The sequence below is a fragment of the Phodopus roborovskii genome, unplaced genomic scaffold, assembly GCF_943737965.1.
Source record: "Phodopus roborovskii unplaced genomic scaffold, PHOROB, whole genome shotgun sequence".
Lineage (NCBI taxonomy): Eukaryota > Metazoa > Chordata > Mammalia > Rodentia > Cricetidae > Phodopus > Phodopus roborovskii.
In genome coordinates this window covers 22,136,995-22,149,756 of record NW_026126514.1, presented here as the reverse complement: position 1 = coordinate 22,149,756, position 12,762 = coordinate 22,136,995, and the positions used below count along the sequence as shown (strand labels likewise).

General features: G+C 40.0%; 1 protein-coding gene across 1 annotated transcript in view; it reads right to left on the bottom strand.

The window, feature by feature from the left end:
• Positions 1-7,996: 7,996 nt before the first annotated feature.
• Syt16 (synaptotagmin 16) overlaps positions 7,997-12,762 on the bottom strand; it is a 217,172-nt gene continuing 212,406 nt past the window's right edge. Inside the window, exon 7 of the mRNA XM_051196000.1 lies at positions 7,997-8,366. Within this exon, the coding sequence (XP_051051957.1) occupies positions 8,053-8,366 (314 nt within the window). The 3' untranslated portion in view covers positions 7,997-8,052. The remainder of the gene's footprint in view (positions 8,367-12,762) is intronic.

Here is a 12,762-nt window from a genome sequence, read left to right as displayed (position 1 = left end):
AAAAACATCAGAAATTCACAAAGAATGACAAGAGCTGAAAACTGCATGACAAAGACAGGCAACAAGTACAAGGGTGGTGAACCCCCCCCCCCCCCCCCGTACAGCTCCATGTGGGACACTTCCTGGCCAGGGGTGGGAGGGACAAGTTAGGTAACTTTCTAGCACCTTTTCTCAACTATCACGGTCATTATGAGATGAGATATGTGTACTTATCATGGGCCATGGATTGAGTAACAAACATTCTTCAGTAAGTTGTTCTAGGTCACCAAAGATTCTGACTTAGGTAGCTTGACACGTTTTTAGTGGACACTTGAAATTTTGTGATGTTAAGAATGATAAGCAACAAATCCACTGGAGGAAAAAATCCAACCTGTACCTTTTATTATGAAATTGAAAGTATCAAGAATTATATCCAGAGCTGGGGATCCAATTCAGCGGTAGAACACATCAAGGACTAGAGGTTGAGTCCCAGACCACAAAACCAAGTTATGTTCAGACCAATTTCAGAATCAGTGTTATAAAACAGTTGTTAACCCATCTTCCATGTTAAAGACAATATTAACCTTGCACATTTTACATGGATGCCCCAAAACATATGGTTTGGGGGGAGGGGGCGGCTGAGGGCAGGAGTTATTCCTTGTCCATAGTGCTTAGTCATAAAGACAGTTTACATCACATGTACTTTGACCATATTCACCCCATCCCTTTCACCTCTTGTCTCTCTTCCCCAGCTCCCACTGGTTTTCCTTTCCTCTATCTTCCTTCTCCTTCTGTGTCATGACTAAAACTGGTTTTGTCTATACATATGACATCTAGGCTTCAAAATGACAGAAAATATGTAATGTTTCTCTTTCTACATATGTCCTACCCAGCTTAAGATGATATCAGATAACATTTATTTAAAAAACAAATGTTAGTAGGGTTCTTCATCCTTACCTACATAGCTAGAGTCTCTAGTCCACACATTTAAACGGGAAGGAGTAGCCATTTCTGATCTGCAGAGCCTCTAAGAACTGTCACGTTTGCCTGTACAGACTCCACTGCCTTGTAAAGGGAATTCAGTATCCAGCCACAAAAGTTCAAATCCCCATCTAACCACCATCTCATGCTGTAACTCATTTGTATGCAGGAGTGGAACACTGCATTCCTCCCTCTGTAGATATAAAACACACATTTATTTTGAAGAGAAGCATAAACAGCCAAGGATATTTACTCCTTAACTAGACACAGAGTAATAACTTTTAAATCCTCTCCCCTTTACAGGGGGGAAGAAACCATGGAAGAAATATATTAAGTCCTAAATTATAAGATAATAAAAGTAAATTTTTGCTTGCCTGAGGTCCTTGTCGGACTCAAGAATGGAAGGAGAGGTTATATAGAAACAAAAATATTGCCGAATTATTTTATTCACTGGCACATTTTCTAGCCCCTGCCCAGATTCCAAGGCAATCTAAGCATCAATGGCTTTAGTGAATGTTTTGAATACACTTAAAATTATTAAAAAATCAAATGGATAATTTAAGGGAAAATGCAGTCAACAAAAATTATACACATATCTGGTGACACCGTGGGGAAATCTGCCTTCTCATGAACCTCAAAGTCGATTGGTAATATTGTCATATGGCAGTAAGAAGGTAAAGCCCCTCTGAGACACTTGAGGCAGCATTAGTGAGCACTCGAGAGCCATTCACAGTGCTGAGCAGTATGATTCTGAGAACATCCATCGACCTCCATGGCTGCCGCCCATGTCTGTACTGTAAAATCTCAAGCTGTGCACAGGTTCCATGTGGGCTGTAAATATAGGTGATTATCACCTCCGTGTCTAGGATACAGCAATCTGACCCAAGGGGATGAAAACAGCCTATAGCTGATACACTACAGGAGAAGACAGCCAGCCAAAGCCTGCAGGCACCCCAGTATTACCCAAACAAAACCCAACTACCAACTCCCCAGAGAAGATTTAAGAAACAGAGAAAAATCCATGTGGGGAAACTACCAAGAAGAGCACAGGCCAGGAGTGTAGAGATTATCTTCCAGATAATAAATGTAGAGAATATCTGTTAAAGACATGCTTCATGGGTGCCCTCCGATTCTTCCAGAACTAACACCGCCAGCATAACTTCATGTTTTAAATGTCATGCTTCTGGCCAGGTGTTGGTGGTGCATGCCTTTAATCCCAGTGCTTAGGAGGCAAAGTCAGGTGCATTTCTTCGAGTTCGAGGCCAGCCTGGTCTACAGAGAGAGTTCCAAGACAGGCTCCAAAGCAATACGGAGAAACCCTGTCTCAAAACAAACAAACAAACAAACAAAAAAAAAACAGTCATGCTTCTTGGCAATTAATTAGATCTTTCAGGCAACCAAGGCTGGCCCCCAACTCAGGGACCACCAGCAGTTTCCTCCTGATTCATTCAGTCAAACATGTCTCATTTCCTTCTCATAACCCATGATTAGGAAGTCTACTGGAAATCACTTAATGACTATTCGTCGGTAACCACTGTGGTTTTAATGTTAGCCAGTGACTTCACAGTGATTTTTAAGTTCTGCACCATCCCAAATAATCCAGTGCTGGACAAGAGGAAATCCAAGGAATACATTCAAGCTAATGAGAAACAACGTCCACACAATTTTGACAGTATCTAAATTCAAGTCTCATCATTAAGTGTTTGTGAGTGCTCTGACCCCATCTATTTGGCCAAGATCAGAAAATGTACACTGTCCTCTCCAGGAGGATTTTTCCCTCTGAGCCACTGCTATCATAAGTCACTTCCCAGTCTTCCTACCTCCCATCCAAAAGTTTTACCATCCCTACTAGTTGTCCCCATTGCAAAGCACCAAGCTAGATGACCCGTGTTCAATTCTCTGTGTTGCTGTCCCTAAACTGGAATTCAACAAAGCATGTTGACACCCTGGCAGTGGGTGGAAATGCAGCTTCATAGCTTCCCATCCCAGAGTCACCCTGGGCCTGAAGCTAGAGCTCCACTGGCAGAGTGTTTCCTGGCATCCACAGACATCAGGCATGGTGGCACACACTTATAATCTCATCACTTAAAATATAGAAACTGGAAGATCAGAAGTTCAAGGTCACCCTCAGCTACTTAGTGAGTTCAGACTCATAGATCCCATCCCAAAACCACCACCACCATGCAGAAGATGATTGGCCCACGGTATCCAGGAACAGTTAAGAAGTCCCTGACTTCTGCAGGTTAAAGGTCAACAAAGGTTTTTCTAAATTTTAAGGACATCTTCGTTGTTGGAAATTTAATTGCATGAAAACAACTGGACATACTTCCCATTGTGTCAAACAGGGACCCTGAAACTGAAAGGCCATTCTGTTGGATGATGGAATTCCTCTCATGGTGATCTAGGAGGAACAATGGTAAGTAACTGGTTCTGAATGGAGCCTTCAGTTGAACAATGAATCCTAAGTTTTCACTGCTGAAAATTCTTCATCTATAACGGTGTAAATATACAATGTGGGCTTTAAAGATACATCTGCTTTTAAAGACTGTAACTGCAGCATTACACTGCTTACTTTTGTAGACCAAGTTAAAACATGCAGCCAAACTCCATCAAGTGTTTTGTTGGGGGCAGTAAGTGCCTGTCTGCCTATGAGCAGCAGAGTGGTTTGATGAAAAGCCTGTGAGCAGCTGATTGATGTAAACATACATTTTTTTCGGGCTTTGCATCACCCCAAACTAAGAGAACAGAAGACAGAGGTGTAGTTGTTCCTCAGCTGGGATCTACTATGATGTAATTTACTCGTTTATCATGCTCCAAGATCTGTCTTCTGTGCAAATCTAGGCCAGCTTCATGAAGGTATGGTTTTCAAGTTCCTAAAATGATGTTTTGCATTTCCACCTAGTGTTATATTCATTCCTGGGAAAAGTAGTCAACCCCCCCCCAAACACTTCTTTCTCAGGCATGACTATAAGAAGGAAATACTGAATGTTAGCTTGAGTGAACTTCTATTCTGGTCACATGACAACTGTGACTTCACTTATATCTCTTAAGAGAAAATCAGAAGATAAGCACTAATTCTGCTTTCCATTTGAGGACATCAGGGTGTGGGTTGGCTAGGTCATTTTCTTAAGGCAGAGTTCTATCTGAATCCAAGCTGTCACATATCCTGAGCCTACTTCACTGCCTGGGGTATGTTTTGTTCCACCTTTAAGAATTGTCCAGAACCCCACTGATTGTTGAGCAATGGTTGATGCATTTCTTGGTCTATTTATAGACTGTTCCTGCATATACATCAATGTATACCAAACACACCCACATACTCATTTCTTTATCTCTTCTATACTGTCTTTTTCTATAGCTATATCTAAACAAATTAGTTTTCAGACAATATAATTCTTTTGTTATTTTAAGATCATCTATCATTTGCTTCTGACTAGGAATTTAGAATGGGATTGTCTTTACTCGAAGTTCCATGCAAAATTAAGGGGGAAGCACCATGTGTGTTTTCTGGTCTATTCACTTGTCAGCAAAGGATATGCCCCCAAGCCAGGTATAGTAGTTTGTGGCTGCTGTAATTTCAACACTTTGGAGCCTGAGGCAGGAGGACTGCAAGCTTAAAGCAAGCCTGAGCTATACAGTATGTTCAGTGGTCTACAGTGAGGTCCTGTCCTCAAATTGTTTCCATGTGGTTTCATGTCACTTACAAATGACTCTTTCCAAATATACCTTCATATACTAGGTCTTCTGCATGGCAAGGACAGCCTGGTTTGGCTGGGTACACAACTCAATGTCTGCACTGAAGGACCAATAGATCAATGAACTTGCTATGAGATTTAAATAATGCTTTACCTGGAAAAAAAAGTGGATTCTCGGATAACACCTTCCGGTACAGCCACAATATAAATCACAGTAACAAGAGGCAACAGTTGTTTTATGATGTTGTGACTGTACATGTTGAGAAGGGAGAAGGTGTGCATCAGGCATACTGTAGCACCTTGCACTGTGGATAATGTCAACATTTGCCTCAGTGCCTGAACTGTCATCAAAGCACCTCATAGCCAATGGCATTCAAGTTGAATAACCACAGACTCAGTGTCATACCTCTTTGCAAACATTGTGTGTGGCTCATTTCTGGAGCCTCATGATGGTAGAATGCTGAGAATACCACATTCATGGACATTACAAATTCTTGTATTAGGGAAAGCAGGACTCCCTCTGTCCGATCAGCAAAAACAGGGTTCAAGACAACTGTGCATCTCTCACAGGGAGCCAGTGAAGGAGAAGGGACCCAGAGCAGGTGTTTGTCTGCTCTGGTGAATAGTTCATCAAAACAAAAATAAGAAGACAGAAAATAGTCAGAAGGGATCGAAGAATACAACAGCCACCACCATAATTGGTGAAACCAGCCCTTCTCAAAGTCCATGGAAGCCTGTGCTCTGAAAGAAGGCCCATCATGAAACACATTTCCATGAACTGCATCCTGTACTCTCAATGATATTGTTTTAAAAGCTCGCTCTTCAGGAAAGAACTAGCAAGCGATGAAACTCAGCCTTGCTTCTACATCAAGCTCTGCACAAGATATTAATCATTAGCTAGCTAAAACAGGCGAAAGCAGCTTTCCCACCACAGAGCCAACTAATTATCTTTCATAAGTCTTTTGAGAGGCAAATGTAGCTGTAAACGCTCAAGTGAAAAACATGTTAAATGCATTTGGGTCTAGACTTTGCCAAGAAAATAAGAGAGTCTAAGTGCACAAAATCCAAAGATCTTCCGAAAGCAGAATTTCAAATTGAGGTAAAAAAAAAAAAAAAAAAAAAAAAAAAAATGTTCAGCCTCCCATTTCAATGCAGCTTGTCTTTAGAATTTGATGTCTGTAGCATCCATGGAGGGTGAATGCTGCTGCAGAGTCAAGATGTACATGTGTGATATGGTGAGTGGCACTAGCAAAGAAAATTATTAACAAGTGGGGGAAACGCTTTTCAGGCATCCTTCCTCTTGAAAGGGTGCACACTGTTGTAAAGCTCGCTCCACCAGCAGAAAACCCTAAAACTGGGCAAGTCAAGGAGCAGAACAGAAAGCATAGGTGATTACCGGGGACCACAAAGCCCTGGGTGCAGGCAACTGTAGAGCAGGCAAACATGAGCGAGGAAAATCCGGGGCTGTCTGTACAATATATACAGATTTTTTTTCAAATGTAAATTTGAAAATGAATGCTGCTATTATACCAGTGGCATAAAGGGAAGCATAACGAGGCTGCCCCACTTCCCTTTAGACACAAGGCACACAGAGAGGGAGGGATGTGAAAAGCCAATTCTTTGCCGCTCTTCATCAATTGCACTCAGTTCTACCCTGTGACACAGTCGCACTGCAAAGAGCACTCGGCAGTTAATGGACATGATGCTGAGAAAGCACTCTCAGGTCTCCCGAAGACAGGCAGGAGAAACTGCAAAGGGCCAGAAAAGACACAAAGACATTTATTTATCCTTGTCCTTCCACATAAAGTTATTTCTTTCAAATATCTGATCTCTGTGTTCACAGTAGAGTTAGCCCCATGCCCTTGCCTGGCCTTGTCAGGATAACCATTACAAATTGCAAGGAATAGATATATTCTCCAAGCATTGCAGCCTACGCTTACAATCTGTCAGAACGTGGAGCAAAGGGGGAAGCTACATGGCTTTGACTGTGTACATCCATCTCTAGCTATCACTCTTCCCACTGACAGGGTAGAAGCAAACAAGGAAACATGAAAAGCTAAAAATAAGTGACTGGCCAATTGCTCAGATAACCTGTGACTTTGGGCACAGGTGTGCATTCCTCCTCCCCCTCTTTATCACCTCCAGGCAAAAGTCACTGGAATTAAGAGAGCAGACCTAGGAATAAAGGAAATAAAAGTGTGCTGCAAAACTGCGTAAAAGCTGCTGAGTGAAGCCGTACACCTGGAGCCATACAAGGTCAGGGACTGCCCAGCATGTGACCAGAAGACAAGGAGTCACCAATACATGTTGTTGCATGTGAGAAACAGCAGCGCAGGCTATTTTAAATGCTCTAAATTTTCAGTGTCATTTCATACAAAATGACATTGTTTCTTCACTCAGAGGAATTCACAGGTTCATTCCCACAAGTCAATCAAATCAGTATTTATTAAGATCCACTGTATGCATTTTACTGGCAAGATACATAGCATAAAGATGAATGTGGCTGACATGCAGGAATACATACAAAAACACATATGTGCTAATATAATTGGCTATAGAAAAGGTATAATCCAAAGGGATGTCAGATTTGAAAACATCAAGAAAGCCAAGACATTATTATCTCCTTAGTTTTCCAGGGACTGATTTGGTAAAAATAAAACAAAAGCACAAAAACCTTGATTTTTGAAATCTTACATATTCAAAAAGAGATAGATCAGATAACAGTCAGTTTTTAACTCTTACAACTTCAAGATGATTTGTCTAACCCAATTCTTTTAGAAATTGTGATATCTGATTGAGAAAAAAAGAGGCATTTCATGAATACAAATTTATTTTACATCACAAATTTATAACAATTACCTTTTAAATAAACAGGGCTTTTTTTCATAGAGTAGGTGGGGCAGAGGATTGTGGATTGGTTACATCTTTCTGTAATCTTCAGTGGCTGATTCATTTCTCTATTTTAGAATTTTGAACCCCGGGAAGAGTCTGACTCATACACACTGGTGATGGAAAACAGTAACATTACAGCGCCTTTGAAATCTCAATCTATTCTCCCACAAAAAAAAAAAAGAAAGAAAGAAAGAAACCTGGAAAAACTACATCCCATAGTGTAAACACAAACACAGTCATCCATTAGCACAAATTATGACATCACCAGTGGTCTCAACTGGAATACCAGTTCCCAAACTGTGCACTTGGCTGTGCATGTAGCTTTCTATTCCTTACAACATTTAAATGAAAACCAAACCTTTGATAATGTTCTAAACCACAGAATGCCCTAAGATTAGTAAAATTCTCAAATTGAACCTACCACCCCCCCCCACACACAATGCTCTGTCTTTGTGTCAGATAATCAAGGCTGATTGATACAGCACACAAATGCCCCTTGGTAAGCCTAGGATTCCAGCAATGTATGCCACCTGCATATCTGCTGGCCTTTGCTTTCCTTCATTTCCTCCCAATGCTCCTGTTCCTCTTCCCCACTGCTATTCTGGCCCAGAGCGATCCAGCCAATCATCTCTTTACGCTTCATGGTGCGCCTACTATAAATGGAAATCATTAAAGTTACATCAGAGAGCTGGAAGAGGGCCACCTGGAAGACAAAGGTCTCTTTATAGACAGGATTGGGTTGACCACGCCGAATGGATGTCTTGCACCGGGACATCTCTTGACCCACACAGTTGAGGAGGAAGAGTTTTCCATATGTGTCTACAGCAAAAACAAACAAGGGGAGGAGGAGGAGAATACATCAGTGCTTTGCACTGCACTGGCATAGCTGTAATCTCTACATTGACTTCAAATTTCTCCTTACAACAGTATCTCCAGGTCCGGTTGTTACTGCTATTGGACCACTACATCGTGCTTAGATTATTAAGGAGAAGGATTATTTCTTTGTATGTCTATTATTTCACACAACCCACAGCCTGGCACATTATGAGGTTCATTAGAACTCTACTCATCCAGTGTAGAGGTAGAAAGTCATATACACAAGGGGGGTAGTGGCCGTCCAGAGAGAGCTTGATTTTCTACAAAATGAATATGCATTCTTTTCTCCATGTGTGGGATTTTCTTTCAGAGTTGAGCTTCAGCCCACAAGTTTCAGCCTCACTCCTCTGTGCATTCATCCAATGCCCTGATGTCCCAGGGGCCACCCACCTTCTCCAACTTTTACCAAACCTTTCCTCCAGAATCTTTGTGACACCACCACAGCACCCGCCATCTCTGCCTGGTTTCTTGTCTGCAAACGTCCAGTCCCTCAAAGGGAAAGAGAGGGGTTGCCTTCCTTAGCACAGTACCTCCATGCCTGGCTTAGCTCCTAACCAGGGCTAGATTCTCAACAAATCATTTTAAAATGAATGTTCATGACTAAACAGAAAGCTCTCTCAATCTCACATTTTCAAACAACGAAATCAAGCAAAACCTCCCATTTTAAGACCCCTACACTATAATATTATGAAGTAGTGACCAATGTCCTCTTTTTAGTTACCAAAAGGAAAATAAAGCACCCAAATTTTACTAACATCGTCTACTTTGGGTAAAATTCCTCAATGAATCATTATAAAGAAAATTATCCTCAAAAACACATTTTATCACAGTCACTTCATTGATCACTTTTGGACTTTTAACTATAATTTTGCTTCTAACTTAGATGCATGCTACTATTAAAAAAAAAACACATCAAAATGTTAGGGTGTTACCTAAGTTCCATCATTCTGTACTTTCTGTTCAGTGCGGGCAGAAATCTTAGTGTTAGCAGCTCGCTTTCTGAGCTAACCAGCAGTCAAACTTTTTTAAAGCATAAACCCAGACCTCTATAATTTCCTCTCAGAGCATTGTAAGGTAGGAAGCAAATTACAACCTACGGTTTCCTTTGTGTGTTGATCTTTTTTCTATTCCAGTTTGATGTGTTATTTTATGCACTTATCCGCTGAGAAACACAAGGTGTGAGATTACACTTCAGGTGTGAAAACACTTCTCTGTCTCAGAAACAGGGTTCTCCACTCCTCAAACTGTTTCAGGGGAAAGCTGTCAACAAACCCATAATGGGTTACTAGCCTGGGCTTCCTTCAGCAGCTGAACAGCAACAGGGACCCTGCAGGAAAGCTCACACCAGGCCTTGATCTGCTCAGGCAATTCTCCCAGTTGGAGCAGTGGAGATGGAGTTAGTCTTTCAAATGAAGACATGTTTGTTCATTCATTCATTCATTCATTCATTCATTCATTCATTCATTCATTTAGAAAAGAACATCCCCAGCTTCAGCCTGTCCCAAGATAGAACTCTAATTACAAGAAAGTTCACTTACCACAAACCTCACCACAGCCTCGGGGGCATAGGTGCATGGCATGGAAAGATGAACATTTTATAAGCAAAACAACATAAAGGCACCTGGCCAAAGGAAGAGACACTGTCCAGTTCTAAGAGAGAAGCTTTACTCAGCATGCCCAGGAAATCCTGCCTGGGTAAAACTGGCAGAGACACAAAGAGGGTCCTCTGGGATTCCACAACTGACTCCAGTGAGCACCAGTCAGACAGGTAACCAAATACCCAATGTAAATGAGCCCTATTTTATTTCTTTGGAAGTTGGTCATAGAAGCTATAAAACATGGAACAAAAATTTATCCTATGAAGATCCAGAAATCTTAATAGTATCTTCAGTAGCTCAGAGCCATCATCAAAGGCTAAATGTGTCAGGTCCCTTTGACAGATCGGTGACTGGTATCAGCTCATCTGTCTCAATGCATAAGGAAAATGCCTCATGTAACCTAATATTTTAAATATTTCAAGAGAAGTATGCATCTAAGTTAGAAACAGAATTGTAGTTAGAAGTCTAAAATTATCAATGAAGTGACTCTGATAATATATTTATATTTTGTTCATATTAGCTAAAAACCCCTATTTATCAAGGCACAAAATTATGTCACTTGGAGCACGGGAGGCATTTACCCCAAAGAAATAAACAGTCACAGAAAAGAGTCCTCTCGAAACACCTGTCCATTCACAACCTAATACTGTACGAACTATTGCAGAGTGAGCCTCTCTAGGGATGCTGCACCAACTACTGCAGAGTGCCTTCAAGGCATGGTCTACCAGTTACTACACAGTGAGACTCAATGGATGTCTGTCAACTACTATGGAGTGAGATTCCAGAGCAGAGGTCTGTATGACTTAAGTATCTTTAACTCTCTGTTCTTTTTTCATATATTAGTACCTACAAAGAATTTTAAATATATACAAGAATGAAGAAACTAATACCACATGTTCCCATTTGAGATGGTTAGCATGTTTTGCATTTGTATATAATGTATATAATGGGTCACATCTGTAATACCAGCACTTGAGAGGCCAAGGCAGAAGGGTTATTATGAGTTTGAAGCCAGCCTGGGCTTACATGGTTGGTTCTACACTACATAGTAAAAATCTCTCAAAAGTAGCCACATTGATGATTTTTGAGCAGCCCTATTTGGCATGTTCAACTTCTAATGTTATACTCCATCATTTCCAATGTACGTTTTTAGAGCTTAAGCACATGTAAACAAAAGAAATCCAAAATATATTTAATAGCATTACAACACTCAAGTATATATCTTCCTGAAACATTTTCTAGTTTTTGATAGATATGTAGCAGTTTAATGATGAAAATATACTAACATTTTACTATACAACAGAAATACACTGTCAATTAAAAGCACACAAACATCTTTGAATGAAAACGTGCAAAAGACTGCCATTACAACCCATTTCAGTGGAGGATACCAGCTTTGTCAAGTGCTAGCAGAGGCTTGCAGTTCCATACACCACCCTTTGAATGTGTGTTACAATAGAACACACTTCCAAGAGAAAGCTTGCACACTTGGGGGAACACAAATACAATTAGCATATAATGTAGCCAGCGCCCATCTAAATACATTTTTTCACTTAACATTAAATTTTTAAGTATTACCTCTATATGTGTAAGACAGACAGATGAGTTTGTTTTCATAGGTACTGTTCCAATGCATCAGTGAATCTCAACTTGGTCATCCATTTTCTTAAAGAAAGGATATTTGTAACAACCAAGAAACAAAGACTTCAGTATTCCATTTGCATTGTATCAATAGTCAACGATCCCTCCCAGAGATGTGAGTGGCCTCTATAGATGGAAAAATCCTTGCCACTTATATTTACTGATGATATTTTCTCCCTATCAGTGGCTTCTCTTCTTGCTGTATTTAGAGCAACTTTCATAGTATTCTAAAAATTTATTGTGGAGGGAAGTTTATAAATGTCTTTCTTTTCAGGGAATGCCTTGTTGTTAATTTACTTTAATTTTTTCAACTAGAACACCCTACTCAAACTTCATAATCTCTTGTGTTTTCTCCAATATTTTCTCCTTTGATCTTTAATCTGGCTAAAATTAATGCTTTACTGTGAGATAAGGAGCTATGTATTTCTTTCTGTATGAAAAACAGCATTCAGTAAATTATTCAAAAAAAAACCCCACAATGTCCAGCAGGTCCTTAGGGGTTCTGACTTGATAATATTTATTATAAGTTTAAAATATGTTGCTGTTTTAGATAATCCTTGTGTCATTTTTAAAATGTGTCTTTAAGATTTATATAGGATAATCCTATGTCATCTTTAAAACATGATTTTTAGTAATGTTAAGTTTCAGGTTCTTTTAATTGGCTGTTGGTCATGAACTTTAGAATAATCTTGTCAAGTTCAAAAACCATGGTCAGAGGCCAATAGAATGGCTCGGTGGATGAAGGTGTTTGCTACCAAGCCTGACCATATGGTTCAATTCCCCTAAACCAACATGGTAGGAAAGAAAACATTCCCTTACATTGCTCCCCCTCACACACATATACACACACAATTAAAATATCATTTTAAAAATTTAAAGCTATTGGAATTTGAACTTGAATTGTACTAGAGAGACTAATATAAGAAAATCTGCTGTTACAACATATGGAATATCTCCATCAATAAACATGGTATATCTATCAACTTATCAATTTAGTCCCCATCTGCTGTTTATTTTCCCAAAATGTTTTATTATTTCTTCTATAATTTTCCCACTTGCCCTTGATTACAGTTATTAATTGGGATCTTAGATGATGTATT